General features: G+C 40.1%; 1 protein-coding gene across 1 annotated transcript in view; it reads left to right on the forward strand.

Annotated features, from left to right (window-relative positions):
- LOC102010135 (potassium channel subfamily U member 1) overlaps positions 1 to 15662 on the forward strand; it is a 133212-nt gene that overhangs the window by 113701 nt on the left and 3849 nt on the right. Inside the window, exons 20-22 of the mRNA XM_005398473.2 lie at positions 4074 to 4170; positions 7523 to 7747; positions 9992 to 10178. Of these exons, the coding sequence (XP_005398530.1) occupies positions 4074 to 4170; positions 7523 to 7747; positions 9992 to 10178 (509 nt within the window). The remainder of the gene's footprint in view (positions 1 to 4073; positions 4171 to 7522; positions 7748 to 9991; positions 10179 to 15662) is intronic.

Raw genomic sequence — 15662 nt, forward strand, 5'->3', positions numbered from 1 at the left:
ATGTCACCTAAGAGAGTTTGGTGTCTTGGGTTCTGCTCTGAATGATTCAAATCCTGTGAGCTTTCACCGTGGGTTTCCTTCCATTTTACTCAGGGAAGAAGTATCAGGAAGGATCACCAGCCAAGCTGCGCGCAGACACGGAGTTCGGTGTTCACTTTCCATTCCTCCTGGAAGAGGGAGCCCTCACCCATGGATTCAGCCAGGAAGGCAGACCCTGTGCCGTCCATCCTGAGAGTGTTCCACAGTCACTTGATCCCAGAAGTTGCTCAGAGCCCAGGATCCCTTTTCAGCTTGCTCATAAATCATTCTTGGGGGAACTTTGAAAATTACCCATTCTTTTAAATCCCAAATTTCTATATCTTGTATTGAATGCATGGTGAAACTCAGAAAAATGAAATCATAATGTGATCATAAAAATTAGGTTCACATTCTGAGATTTGACCATAGTATGTACGTGTAGGTCTGTGGGGGGGCGATGTATGTGTCAGAGACAAAGAGACAGAGATTGAGAGCAGGAAGTGAGTGCGAGCAGGAGGTGATTTCCCCCATAATACAAGATGTGACAGTCATACTAGGTAATAAGTGAGTATTTCCAAGTCAAGTATGGACTTCTTGTCATTACAGACTATGTCATTGTAGAGAAGGCAACTATAGCCTTCAAGACATGAAATTCTCAGTACCATCAAAGGCATCTTGAGACTGAAGATTTTTCTTCTTCTTGTGCTAGGAACTTGACCAATACTTTAATGAAGAGACAGCTGCAATGGATTTTCCGAAGATAGAACCAAGAATGTCAGTACACACATTCTGCCCACCCTTCCCAGCACTCAGTCAGGAGACTTGGCTTCTCAATGCTAAGACTTCATGGAACTTGTTATTTTTTTGTATAATTTAAGCTCTGAACAATAACAACAAAATGGTGCTCAGCGTTCCACAGAGAAATCTCTCTCTTCAGAATTTACAACCTGCCCATGGAGTATATGGAGATTTCAAATGAAATGGTTGGTCATAAGCCAGAATTTCTTAACACATTTTTAAAACAGGCCTGCAAAAGAGGAAATAGAACTATAGATGCTTTTTAAACTTTCTGGTAGGCATTGTGAGAGAGGATCTCATCCATCCATCATCAGATCATTTTCAATTAATCTGAGTCAGGTCTGTAATTGTAGGAAATAATGACAACAGGTTGGCACCCTTGGAAACGTGCAGCCTGATCTGGCACCATAAACCCGAACATTCCTCCTTAATAGAGATTCACCTCACAGATTGAGTCTCTCTCATCAAACGCTACCGTTGGAAAACAAAAGCCTGTGGTCCCTCTCTTATAGTTTCCTTTACATAATAGGATTCATACAGGATAAGTTGCGATGACTGTGAGAGAATAAGTCTCCTCAGAATGGCTCCAGAAAGCACAGAGGAAAGAGCTGCTTTCCTTACTCGGACGTGTTCGATCATGTGCTCTCCGAACACTGGCTCCATGCACAGTGGTGCAGCCAAAGGCAGGCAGCAAGAAGGAAAGCTACAAGCATCACTTTCACAAGCAAACTAGCTGCAAAGCTGTTCTCACCTGGTATATCTGACCTGCCAAGTTCCAAAGATGGAAGCTAGACCATGCGTCTGAGCACATTTCAAGTTCCAGTGCCTCCTGGGAATTCCCAGGCAAAAGGACCATACTGTGTTTGAGCAGTAAGAGACACATCTTGTGACCAGGGAACCAACTCATCCTCATCCCTAGCAAGTTCTGCTAAGGATAGTCCCAGACAACTCCCTCTGCATTTGTTTGCCAGCCTCTTCCACATACAAAGACCCCATCATCCAAGAGACCTTGACCTGTGATCTGCCTTTTTCTTTAGCCTCTGGGATGGTGCCCCTGGCCACCTTTTCCTTCAGTTACTCCAGCCTTTATAGTCCATTCCTTGTTCCCAGGTTCTAGGCCTGCTTAGAACTGAGTCATCTCAGAGGGGATTTGCTGATTTCTCTGGGAAGGTATATTTCTGCAAGGACTGTATCATTTTCAAAGCATGAAAAGAAGAGAGTTTTTTTTTAAGACGGTGATCTAAGTTTCATGAGGTTTACATTGAAAAAGACACCAGATGGGTGACTTTATGATGAAGTGGGGCTCTTCTAGTCTTTGCTTCTGCACAGGTTTCTGACAGGTGTTTCCTCTAAGGCATGTCTGTTTTCTGTAACAACAGAATGAAGAAAGCTGCTGTCTGTGATGGCTTATATACATACATCATGCTTTTATTATAATAGAAAAATCCATAGTGATTTATTTGCTGAGTCAAGTTACAGCGTGCTTGGGATATCATCTTCCATTTGCCAAAAGGGCATTTATTTACTGCTCCAAGGACTCTTCATTCATCATGAGAGTGAGATGGGTGGAGAAAGCAGGGAAGTAGGGAAATATCAGAAAAAGCCACAGAAGGAAGTAGTACATTTGAGCGCTGAGAGCAGCAAACAGAAAACCCCTTCCCTGAGGGTAAGATAGTGATTTCCAAATTGTCCTCAAAATGCCTAAGACACTCACCATCAACTTGGGTACATTACATAGACATTTGTTTTGAGAAATCTGAAGACGTGTCCAAAAAACTCTCAGAGAGATAGAATGGCTCTATGAATGGATAACATAGCTAGTTCTTAAAAATCTTGATAGAAATCAAAGCTAGACTCAGAACTTGGGTATGTTTTCTGGCAAGAACCTTGAACAAGCTTGGCATAAAGCCATGGCCATAGTCCTGTCCAGTATGGTTGAGAGGGTCTGAGGGGCTCTTAAAACGCAGTGTTGGGGCTCTTGAGTTTTGGTCATGTAAACCACCAAAAGGACATTAATTTGAATGAACAAGGTAATCCACTTCACTCAAGCTGAACTTGAGGCTTACATTACAATGTCTTTTGGTTAGTTAAATGTCCAAGACTTGGGAAATTCACTAAATTTATGGGTAGGTCTTAGTGCATGTCAAGATAAAGGATTTTGCTTATGGTTTTGGCCAGTCTTCTTAGTAATTACCCTCTGCGTTTCCAAGCCTTTCTCCAGTAGCCTGCCCTCGCTACTCAGGCTTTTCTGCTGATGTCATCTACCTACCACAGTACTTTAGGTCTGATACTTCAAATTTCAGTATGTCCTTTTATCTAAAAAGTTATGACTTAGGATAGCAATTTAGAAACTAATCTAGTTGAGGAGAGGAAAACTTGCTTTCATTAAGTTGAAGTCTGGATCACTGAGCCAGATGTTGAATAACAAGTTATTTTAATTCACAGAGAAAAGTCTTAACCCTACAGAACAAACAGAAGTAGGTTGCATTTCTCCTAGGTTTATCCAAATCTCACCTGTTCACCTGAATGAACTACATGTGAGGTGGGAAATCCCTGTTTCGAGGTTGTTTTTGCAGCCTAACATTAGATTCTCCTGACTTACTAGGTCCTTTCTAAACCCAAACTTTCTGTGATTCTAGACAAGTTTTCTCTGGTCTCTAACAAGCTTTCCTTTGGGTTTGAGTGGAGTTATAACACATAGAGGTGGGGGGCCTTGGCCAAGACTGGGTGAGGATCAGAGCAGAGATTAGGAAAATAAGGCCCTTGTGAAAGCTGCAAAGACTGCAAAGCACATTTAATAAATCAGGTGGTTTCAGTGGAGACCCATTAGGAAAAAATATGGAAAGAAGAGCGGAGACCGGGTTAAGGAAGATTCCACCCATGATTTGACCTCTTGCCACCTTTTAAATCCTAGACTGAGGTACCCAAAACACTACTTATGATTCTGCCAAGCAATAGTAACACTGTGATAGTAGAGAAATGAAGAGCAGAAATAAGAACCTTTGAAGCATATAAATCTAAGGTCAAAAGAGAACCTGCTCAAGTGCTCAATATGTCTCCAGCTGTGAGGTCTTCTGAGTATTGAGCTACTTGTGCCCTTCAGCTTGGAGCCCTTGCTCTGGAGTCTCAGGCTTGCAGTCATTCTCTCCTTACATTGCTCTCCACTTTGGGTTCAAGGATCTATCACATTTTAGATCTTGGTGTTGTTACACAGGAACCCCAATTGTTCTCAGACTGATGCCTTCCTCCCTATTTAGGACTTTTCTAGAGGACACGGAGCAAGAATTTGACCAGCTGGATAGCAGTGGCATGTTTCATTGGTGCAAAACAACTCCTTTGGACAAGGTGATTTTGGTAGGTAAACTTGTATCGTATCTAAATAAAATAAAGCATTTCTTGGGGCACAGGATGCTCTTCTGCTAATCATAAGCACCTGTCATTTCTCTTTGCAAATAGAGTTTGAAAGGAAAAACACATACCTCACCAGCCATGTGAATGACGTGCAGTGCAACCCATGTGACATCTGACAAAGACTTTGTGGATGATATGATGAGATTTAAAACACTTAGATGTCCTCAACTACTATCCCCCTCTTTAAAAGTTTAGCCAACTCAATTATTCATAATAATGTTCTCATTAAACAAGTTTTGCTATTAAATCTAATTAATTTAATTGCACTAGGGAAAGTTAGTATTTATAAACCCTCTGCAGTTGTTCTTTTATTTTAAAATATACCAGCATTTCAGCTGGCTGGAGTGACATATGCTTGTAATTTGAACAGTCTGAGAACCTATCTCAAGCCAAGAGCCCAGCCTGGGCATTTTAGCAACTGTGTAAGAATTTGTCTCAAAACAAATAAACAAATAAAAGATTTAAAAGGGATTGGGGATGTAGTTCAGTGCAAAGGTCCTGGGTTCAATTCGCAATACCACAATAAACAAGCAGACAAACGTTTCTCTAATTTATTAGTTTTAAAATTTAGACTTCTTATAATATTTTTTAAAATTGGCTATGTTTATATTTAATACATAAGCCCAAAATGTATCTCTTAAATATCTCCATTTCAGCCCCAAACACCTTGGGTGAAGCCTTATAGATAGCATAGGTTCTGTCCCTATCCCTCTGCTCCAGGAGTCAAAATAACTCAGCTCATGGAAATGTAAACAATGAGGATATAAAAAGTCTTGTATCCTAATACAGCCTCTATTATCTGTTTTCTGTTTTCTCATCTATTGTCATCCTGCAGAGTTAAAACTCAAGTATAACTTCAATGGTTTTCCTTATGAGGCATAAGCTGATAAAATTAACTAATAAAGATAATTATTTGTATCCTATAGAACTCTATAGAACTTGCTCATCTATGGCTAATTGACAATTATAAATATTTTCTTGCTTTCCAAAAGTAGTTTAGTTCATTTTTTCTACTTGATATATACACACACACACACACACACACACACACAAGCAAAATCCTTGTGGCTCAGTGCCAGTGTCCTGACAGAATATGTTCCAATTTTTGTAAAACTATTATCAATCATTTGATCAGAAGCATAAAATTGTCAGATCTGTCATAGCAACTGGAAGATTATTAGGGTTGCTGAAACTTACCATTTTAGCAATTATGTCTTATTGTAAACTACACAAAATTAACATCCGCTGAACAGGAAGCCAAACATGTTTTCAGTAGGAAAATCTTTAGAAAGGTTGAGAAGTTGGTTTGAGGCATCCAAGAGACAAAGAAAAGGAAATAACAGACATTTTATTAGACTGTATTTGGTAAGCACACGGACATGTTGCCATGATAGCTACTTCCCTTATGATATTCAATGTGGAATACAGTTTAGAACAAAACTGTCCCTTGTTACACTTCCAAGGCATATTTTAGAAATGCTAAGAGTTTGAAATTTGTGTCTCTAAGAGATAAATACCTAAATCGCAAAATTCAGAAAGGCTTTGCACTTGGTTCTGTTTGCAGAAGGGCCCAGTGGAAGTATTCCATTGAAGTTTCTTTGGACAAATACCACATCTCTTCTTTCCCCCAAAGCCACCATCTTTCTTAATTGGGAGACAGTTTTGTGCCACAATTTGTTGAAGAAATTGCCTCTCTAGCCTGCCTATAAATGTACTCTGCCATGTATCTTGCTTCTAATCGTTTAGTACTGCTCAGAAGAGCAATTGTTGGACTTCGGGCATGTTACATTAAATACCGTTAGAGGCCTCATTATTCAACTTAAAACTAATCGGGTTAACTAGAGACAATTATTTAATAGATTTGGTTAAGATTCATGCCACTCTCCACGAAAGCTCCCTAGACAAGTAGAGAGCTTTATTTCCACTCTCAAGGAGATCCCCTCAGAAACATAGTACTTCCCAGTATCTTCTAACGTGATCAGCTCTAATTGCTGATATATGTGATTTTACTGATTTATCCTATTAGATTTGGTCAACGCTTGCTTTTTAGAACTTGCCATTTAACTCAGCCAAGGTTTGGCATAAAGGAGAATGATATATCCATTTGAAAGATTCTTTACATGCCTGAAACTCCAGAACACGTTCATAGCAAAATTTAAATATATTTAACTTATTGCCTACCAGCTTTCAAGTGTCCTGATAAGATTCAAATATGTTGTTACTGAATACTTGTTCATGTCAAGCACTATGATTTCAAAATGTTATTTAATTCCCACAACAAAATTAACATGTATTTTACTTTTTAACCATTTTGAACACAAAGAAATTGAAGATCAGAGAGGTTAAAATGTTTTGTCCATTCTCATGACTAAAGACAGAGTCAGAGTACAAAGTCAAGTCTTCAGGCTGCATGCCCACTGCCCTATTACACCCAACATCCTAAGTGGAGATATTTCTCAGGCCTGGAAATAGACCAGAAATACCAGTTTTTCAGTTATATTTATTACCTTTATCAGTCTCCATGAATATGGGAGATTCTAAATCTAAGTACATGTCTTATGTACTATTTTGTTCTCAACTTAGAGTTACCCAAGTGATGTTAAAAATCAGCATGCTACTAGTAGACATATTCAAAGGCTTGGGGCCAAATGGAATTTTTATGGCCCTCCAGTATTTCTTGTTCACATTCATGGCGAATTTCTTTGATGCAGGTTATTGAATCACTTCAGTGTGTTAGGTTGAACAATGTGAAATTACCAATATTTAACTATTCTTGAACCACAAAAAGACAGTCTTGCCTGATTGAAACAACTATATGAAAAAACCACTGAACACTGCAACATGTTGCAGAATTTAATGTAGTTCTTAGAGCTCTATAGAAGACATTGTTTAGGAATAGAATTTGGAATGTCTCAGTTTTTCACTTAATCATGTTATAGCACATACAACACTAAAAACATATAATGAAAATAAGAAAATACTTCCCTCATATGCTGCAATGATTTTATAGCCTGAGTAATGATGCTGAACTGAGTTTTAGTTGATTCATTCCAGGCAAATAGAAATTTTTCCAAAGAAGTAAAATAAGAAGGCGTTCCACAAAAAAAGGTATAATTGTACTAATTCTGCATACGTTTCATAATAATAAGCAATTTGAAAAATTCTGTTAACCTCATGAAAGTACTAGTGTGCACATGACTGAAAATGTTAGGGTGAGAGGAAAGAGTTCTCTCTGAGGGGCTTTCTGTCATCTCCATTATGGAAGTCACCCACCCTGTCCTATGCTCATCCTCAGAAACGAACAGACAAGCCAAAGCACACATTCCAAAACCACATTGTAGCGTGCGTATTTGGAGATGCCCACTCAGCCTTGATAGGGCTTCGGAACTTTGTCATGCCGCTAAGAGCCAGCAACTACACTCAGAAGGAGCTGAAGGACATTGTGTTCATTGGGTCTCTGGAGTACCTGCAGAGAGAGTGGCGATTTCTCAGGAATTTCCCCAGGGTATTTATTATGCCTGTAAGTACCACAAAAATAATAGTGCATATTTTTAATGATAACATTACGAGTAGAGCTAGTGTTAATAATTATGGTAATAATTTGCAATTTATACTAGGTGTTAGAAACTGTGCTAAACACTCGGCCTATTATCAATTCATTTCTTCCTCAAAATAATGCTAGGGGATAGATATTATTTCTTTAAGCAAAGAAAAAGTAAATAACTTGCCCAATATTGCACAGCAAGAAAGTAAAGTAAAAATAAGATTTAAGCACAACTATTGTGGCTACTGAGTTTATGGTCAAACTGCCCTGTTTTATTATCTTTATGCAAATCTTTTTAGTTTCTCTTTTTCTAAGACTGATCCTAACTTAATGGCTTAACCTAAAGTAATAACATTTAGTCTTCATGGTCTTTATCCTCTTTTTTGGAGGCTTTTTATATGTAATGCAAAGTATCACATGGTCCCTTCTGAGTGTTTGAATAGAGAGAACTGTGTTCACACTTTTAAGAAATGTACCTTTTGTGTTTTGAATGTCTCTTCGGAAAGTCATGTTGCAACCTGGCTGTCGCTGTAACCATGTTCAGTGAAAAGGTGATTTGATCATGAGGGGCCTACTCCCTTGGGATCTATGCCTGTATCATAGGTTGGGTTCATTGTGGTCGGAGTAGGTTCCTGATAAGAGATGAAGTCTGCTCCCAGCTTCTCTCCTGTGTGAGTCTGCCTTCCATGTGATTCCCTCTGCTGTGTTGTGAGGCAGCCAGAAGGCCCTAATCGTATGCAGTCATTCCCAGCCTCCAGAACTCTGAGAAATACACTCTTCTTTATAATTTGCCCAGTCTGTGGTATCCTGTTATGGCTGCAGAAATATGGACAAAGACAGGATCCATTATGCATATGAGGTATTCCAGTTACAATTGTATTTGCATCTAATGTTCATAGTTTTTTTTTTTAATCGCACTCTACGCCACCATTTCCCAGGACGAAAAGCCCGTTATGTGCACTGTGAAATGCACCAAAGCATTTGAATTTTTATGAAATAATGTTGGCAATATGGAAGGAATATTTTTAAACTTCCAAAATGAGTCTCAAGAAGCAAATTGCGTTTGCTCTTTTTAAAAGGCCACCATAAAGCTCCAAATCTCATCCTCCTTGCTTCAGTTCATACAAAGGAAGGGAGAAAATGACCCTAAGTCTCCAGATCCAGCTAATGTTAAGAATTACCAACATTAGATACAAGATTCCTGAAGGTGGGACCCGATTTATCCCTATTTCTCCACAAAAGGAAAGCAGCAACTTTCACATCACAGGTTAATCTGGAGAGTACAAACAGGGTGTTCTACTAGCACGATGAGGAAGAGAGATTCTCATTTAGATTCATTACTGTCTCTTCCCTGATTTTTACCTTCCCGCTGTCATTCTTACTCTATTTTTCTTCTCCACTAGAGCAAATGAAATAGATTTATGTCCTCCTATTCTACTCTACGCTCTTCTGTCTCATTCAAACATGCTCTCTGGGAAGAGTCTGTGAAATGTGTGCTATATGATTTTAAAAAGTGAATATTTAAATTTTTAAAATTTATTGTAATAAAGGTCACATTGCCATTAATCCCCTTTAAAATACACCTCTTTGCTTTGAACACTGTATCTCATTGTTCTTGCCACTTTCTGAAGCAGTTCTGGAAGTTCTCTTTTGTGAGTGTCTTTTGAGATATGATCAAAATTACCGGAAACGCTCCTGCTTACAGCCATCTAACAGAAAGGCAGTCTTGTGAACACATTACATAGTGTTTTCACCCACCTTATTCACCAGACCTGGCACTGTACAACTCCTGGCTCTTAGTCAAAATCAAAATGGCCAAGCAAGGTAAATATTTTGAAATATTTCAGGACGTTGAGACACCCAGGACAGCACAACTAAGGACAATCACAAAAGAGCACTTCCAGAACTGCTTCCCAAAGTGGCAAGCACTGTAAGACAAATGTTTTTGAAGGGGGGGAGAAAGATTAATGGTAATATATGTGTTCCCATAATAAATTTTTAAAATATAAATATTCACCATGTATCTTGATTGCTTATGTATTCACAATAAGCCACTAATAAATGATAAGGCAAACATGTCAGCTACCAGGTAGCTAAGTTTTAAAATCAAACTGGAACCTGGAGAGACCTTAGCATAAAAATCACAGCCCTCACCATAAGCCATGACATCCAATCCTATCACCTGACAGGTCTTTCCTCCACTCTGTTTTGTCTCATGAGGGCTCAGCACTCTATTCTGGAGATCTGCACGCGGTCAACATAGAGGACTGCGCCATGTGTGCCATCCTAGCCCCGTCACCCAAGGCAGTCAGCAACCAGATTCTTGTGGACACAGAGGCCATCATGGCCACCCTCAACATCGGGTCCCTGAGGATCAGCCCCACCTACCTCAGGCCTTCAATGCCAGGTCAGAATAGCACTTCTCACGGAAAGAGGCTGGGGAGGATGGGATGAGAATGGAGAATAACCTTTCTCTGAGATACTTTAATCATGAGGTGGAGAAGAGGTTGGTCAGATGTCTTCTACAATGCCTTGCACCTCTGGTGCAGCCTACAGTTATTTCCTCTGGAATTCCAACCCTATGAAAACCAATGTCTATCTTCTAAGTCAAATGTATATATTCCTGTTTTCATGTTTTAAGGGGAAAAAATCACAGGATTGTAAATGCTATTATTTTTAGTTATTAATCTAATATCAAAGAACATAACAGTTGGTATATTACCATAATTAATAAGTTGTTGTTACTAATTAGTTTTCACTGGTGTGTGAAGATGTTCAAGTTACAAGTTCTAGTTTCATGGTTGAGGGAATAAACTGCAATTTTTTTGACTCTGCAGGATCTTTTCAATATACGAATCTTAGGAGCTTTACTCTAAGATTCTTTCAAACTTCTGTGGACTAAAAATGGTTTATTTCAGTTTCAAACTGGAAAGAGAATATGAGGAAGAAGTTGGGGGGATCTCTTCAGGTGGAGATCCTGTCTTTTTTCTCCTTTGGATTCCTCTCAGTATCTGGTGGAATTGTGGTCACTTAGTAGATGCTTACACACCTGTTGAAAGACATTAGCCAGTCAGCTAGATTCTGGAGGAGTTTCTGCCTATTTCACTGCACCCGTGAAATGTCTGAGGTTAATCTCCAAGAAGTGTTTTTCCTTTTCCCCACCAAATAGGAAATGACTTATAAAACTACCATCCACTCAACTGAATAGGAAAGTCCTATGTTTTGTATCTAAAACAGATTTTCATTTCAAGGTACAGAAGTATGCCATGATTGGACTCCACCTGACCCAACCCTTTCCACTGGGAATGATTCACCCATTGTATCCAGGTCAGGGGCTGGGTCCTCGAGCCACAGAGCTTATGATCAGAACTGTTGCACCTTGCAAAGCCCTCAGACAAGTTGGATGTCAAAGGCATTGCAAGGCTCTGTGTGATTATGGCTGTGGACAAAAATGATCACAAGTCAATTCGTGAAGCCCAAAAAATTCTCTCTTGCTCCTAGGCACTATTGGTAGGAAGATAAATACAAAGTTCTTGGGAATAAAGGAATTACCTAATCTTTGGTAGGTGAACTGAACCAACTCCTTAGCATACCCTCACTATACAACCAAACCCAAACTAGGATTCAGGGAATCAGGGTGTTTTGAAGAGCAGAAGAAATAACAAAACATCTCAGAAATAACCATGAGTGCCATGAAAAGCTAAACTAAGGATGTAGGAGCCCTACCTCTACTGAGCAAATCTGAACACCCCTAGAAGTGTTGCTGTGTTCTGCTGCCTGTATTCTTAGCTAAGCAATTAGTGTCACTCAAATCCACACACAATGTGTGTGTGTGTGTGTGTGTGTGTGTGTGTGCACGCGCGTGCGCTTGCACGTGCATGCACATACTGGCAACATTGTGATTGGATAGAGAAGCAGAAACATGTATACAATGTAGGCCTGGGGTAAACTGACAACACCAAAAGCTTTCCTGTTAATTTTAATCTCCTACGGAGGCTAGAAACAGAAACTTACTATTCTAAAGCTAATTCCTTTATATTTAGGGATTTTTGTCCTTTTGTTTGTTCATTCAACAAAAATATATTTATTTGATGGGATGCATCAGGCACTCTGTGATAGGCTAGAAGGCTACCCGTAAGGCAGTAGCTGACTGATTTAGTAGAAAGAGAGAGAGGAGAGGAAAGGAGGAAGAGAAAAGGAAGGAATATCAAATTAGTGGACTCATCATGACATATGAGTAGATGATTCCCCAAAGATAAAAAGAGAACTACAGGAAAGAACATATCATGTGGGCCTTGTGTCATTCTCGAATGGATGCAACCATATTCATCAGTACATTGGAGAAACATTGGTCCACACAGGGCAGAAGGCCCCACTAAACAGAGGTCAACAGTCTGTTCGTCTGGTAGTAAGCCACCAGTGAAGTCACATTTTGAGAACATCTTGAAGAGACTTGTGGATATTCATTCAGAATTTAATTGATTACTCTGTCATCATAGGAGTTGATCTGGAATTTGTTTTCAGAAATTCTCAATCCTTGGAGAAGCCTGTTTGACTCTCTTAATCATTTTTCTCATTTCACATTAATACACTTCTGACACCATTACTGAAGAGGTAGAAAGTTTCACCTTTAAAAACTGAAAGTATAAAGGATTGTCCAGTTTTCCTAGGAGAAAGAAAGCACCTTCTATACTGAGCACTAAGATACAGCTAGATCAGTGGTCCTCAGCATGAGGTAGTTTTGTGCTCTGAGGTCAGAGCATCTTGAGACTGCTTTGGTCTTTCCCAGCTTGCAGAACGCTATGAGCTTCTAAGCAGTTGAGGTCAGAAACACTGCTAAATATCTTGCACTGCAGGAGAAAGCCCTACAGATAAAACAAGCCCAATAGTATTGAGATTGAGACTCCTGGTGCCCACATAACTGGTGACACTTTTGTGGCATCAGTGGGCTTTCCTGCATCTTCACATCATATTAAGCTTACAAAGCCAAGCTAGGACCGAGACTGTTGATGCATCACCAAGGGAGATTAGAGTGAGGGCGGCCGAGTGAGGACCCCCAAAGTAGGGTCCAGGCCTCTGCTGGACATCTCTGTGGAAATCTAAAGGTTTCTTGGTAATGTTCTAATTACCACCCTGTCACATCACAAGAAGAACAGGTTGGCAAACTTAGGTACTGAACTAAATAATCTGTTGCATAATCTAAACATATAACAGTAATTAAGTCTGACAACTTAATATGCTACTGAAATTTAAATGTACAGTAGTAATCTACAATTAAGCAATCTTTTGTAATAGCACCCTGCCAGCCTGGAAGATTTCAGGTATAATTCTGTGTACTATTAGGTAGCAAAAATATTGACTTGAGTAAAGTGTACCCAGGCTACCATGTGACACTTAGTCAAATTAACCACTAAGATAGCACTGAGGTGGAAATTCAGTCACTGTCCTCTTGAGTCCGCTCAGGGAGCAGATGTTCAGGCAGCCACTCAGCCCGGGTGCTTCTATCTGCAATGAGAACACTGGCTCTGAAAGATGGGATATTTCAACTTGTTTCTCTACTGGGCACTGGAATCAGAAAGTAAGATTCAGAGGATTTCGCTATTGAGAATTTTCTTCTTTGAGGGAAACTGATCTCAGTATTTTATGGAAAATACTAGCCTCAATTGGCATGCTTTTAACACATGGGCAAGATATGTACCCATAAGAGGGCACAGGCTTTGAACCGAATCCCACCCACCACTGACAAGCCTGTGATCCTGACCCTGAGCTGCTCTTCCCTCATCTTCCAGGGTGATCTGACTGCACTCAGTTCAGAGTTGATGTGACATCCTATAATTCTTATCTACTGACAGTATCTACTGCTTACAGCCCTCAGAGGGCTCGTTTACCGATATTTATCACATAATCTCCGTTCCCTACTGGGAACTCTTTAACGTTGACCAATGGCAATTATAGGAAGCTCACAGAGGATCTTGCAGGCTGGTAGAAAGTTTGAATCATCTCCTAATTTATCCTGTTCCTATTGCCTCTTTCCTGCCTTAAGTCCTTTGCCCATTCCCTCAGCCTAAGCACTGTCTCACCCCCAGGATTCAATTTCCTATCAAAGATGCCTCCCTTTGTGCTCTGTAGAGCCACATCCCCACCTCAACTGCTAGCCCTTAAAGTGTTTTTCTTCATTAGTATCTGAAAATATTTTGTACTTGCAACATGTGATATGTAATTTGGGTAACGACTGTCACAGTCCTAAAGTGGAATGGATTTCTTAATTGCTTCTGGGAGGAAGGACAAGAGGGAACGAAAAAGGGAAAAGTGGGAAGGGAGAAAGGAAGGAATTGCAGAAAAAGCATGTTGCACATTCTGGAAATAAAGTAGAATCTCAATTCCTCCAAGTCTTCTTGAATTATGGAAATCTTGGACTTGTGTGTGTGTGTGTGTAGTTGAAGGTATTTGGATCCAATCAAGAGTAAGTTTTGCCTGGAGCCACTGATACAAAGTTTTCTTTCTCTGAAAAACTTAACCCCTTTCCAAAGTGGCAGGAACCTCAATGAGAGTAGTCTTGATATTTTCACAGTATTTTCTCTGTTATACAGCATCCTCAGAAAAGTTCAAGAAAACTGACCTAGAGCTTTAAAGCACCACTTAAGAGATAACAGTGTGTGTGTGTTTTTAAAGTGCCCTAGTGTCCTACTTCTTTCTTTCTCTTTTTTCATATTTTTAGTTTTGGAGACTCAAAGTCTAGCATCCTGTTTTTTAAAACCCTCTTGACAACACTGTGTTTGAGGCCAGGGCCGCATAGCTGCTCCCATCTTCAGGCTCGGCCCACAGGAGGGACCCAAGGCAGGCAGGAGGCAGGAGGGCAGTGGTCTCTGAATAAGGCGCAAAGGTCGGGCCCCATGTGACTTCCTATCACAGTGTGTGCAGAGCACCATGCTCCAGGGAACCAGGCTGGCTGGAGTGAGTGTGGGCAGCCAGGCAGCGGGCAGGAAGGAGATGCTAAGGGACTTCTCCTCTCCTTGGGGGTCCGGGAAGGGGCAGGCAGCACCAGAAGTCTGTTGTGCTCTTCAGAGGTGCTCTTGGAGCAAAGGCACCAAGGCACTGTCCACTTCCTAAAAGTTCTGTCAGCTACTTAATATGGGGGAGGCACTGCTTGGTGAGGCCATTACCCAGTACCACCACACCACACTCCAATGAGGAGAATTGTGTGTCTTAGTTATAACCCAAACAGCACCTCCTGGGAGATCTTGGTCTGTTTATAATTCACCTAAAGCGTGGAAGGGCTGTTTAGAAAACTCACCCATAGACATGTATACACACACATACAACACACACAATACACATACACACAACACACATATATATACACATATGCACAATACATACCTACATATACACACATACACATAAGTGCACACATACACACACACATCCTTTGAAAAGGAGATACTAAGGAGGGCTGAATACAGTCAGTCTTCCATATCTGAGTTCTGCACCTAGAGATTCAACCACAGATAGAAAAGATTCAGAAAGAAATCATATCTGTACTGACCATGTACAGACCTATTTTGTCATTATCCTCTAAGCAATACAGTATAACAGCATTTACATAGCATTTACCTCATATTAGGTATTACAGATTATCTAAAGATACTATAAAGTATATGGAAGAATTACATAGGTTATATGCAAATACTACACTATTTTATAAGAAAACATTTGAGCCAAGCATGGTTGTGTACATCTGTAATCCCAGCCCTCAGGAGGCAGAAGCAGGAGGATCACTGAGAGTTTGAGGCCATCCTGGGCTATAAAGGGAGTTCAAGGCCAGCCTGAACTACATAGTGAGACCCATCAAAAAAAAACAAACAGGAAAGGAAAGGAAAGGAAAGGAGAG

Source organism: Chinchilla lanigera, unplaced genomic scaffold (assembly GCF_000276665.1).
Source record: "Chinchilla lanigera isolate Chin_1 unplaced genomic scaffold, ChiLan1.0 scaffold00062, whole genome shotgun sequence".
NCBI lineage: Eukaryota > Metazoa > Chordata > Mammalia > Rodentia > Chinchillidae > Chinchilla > Chinchilla lanigera.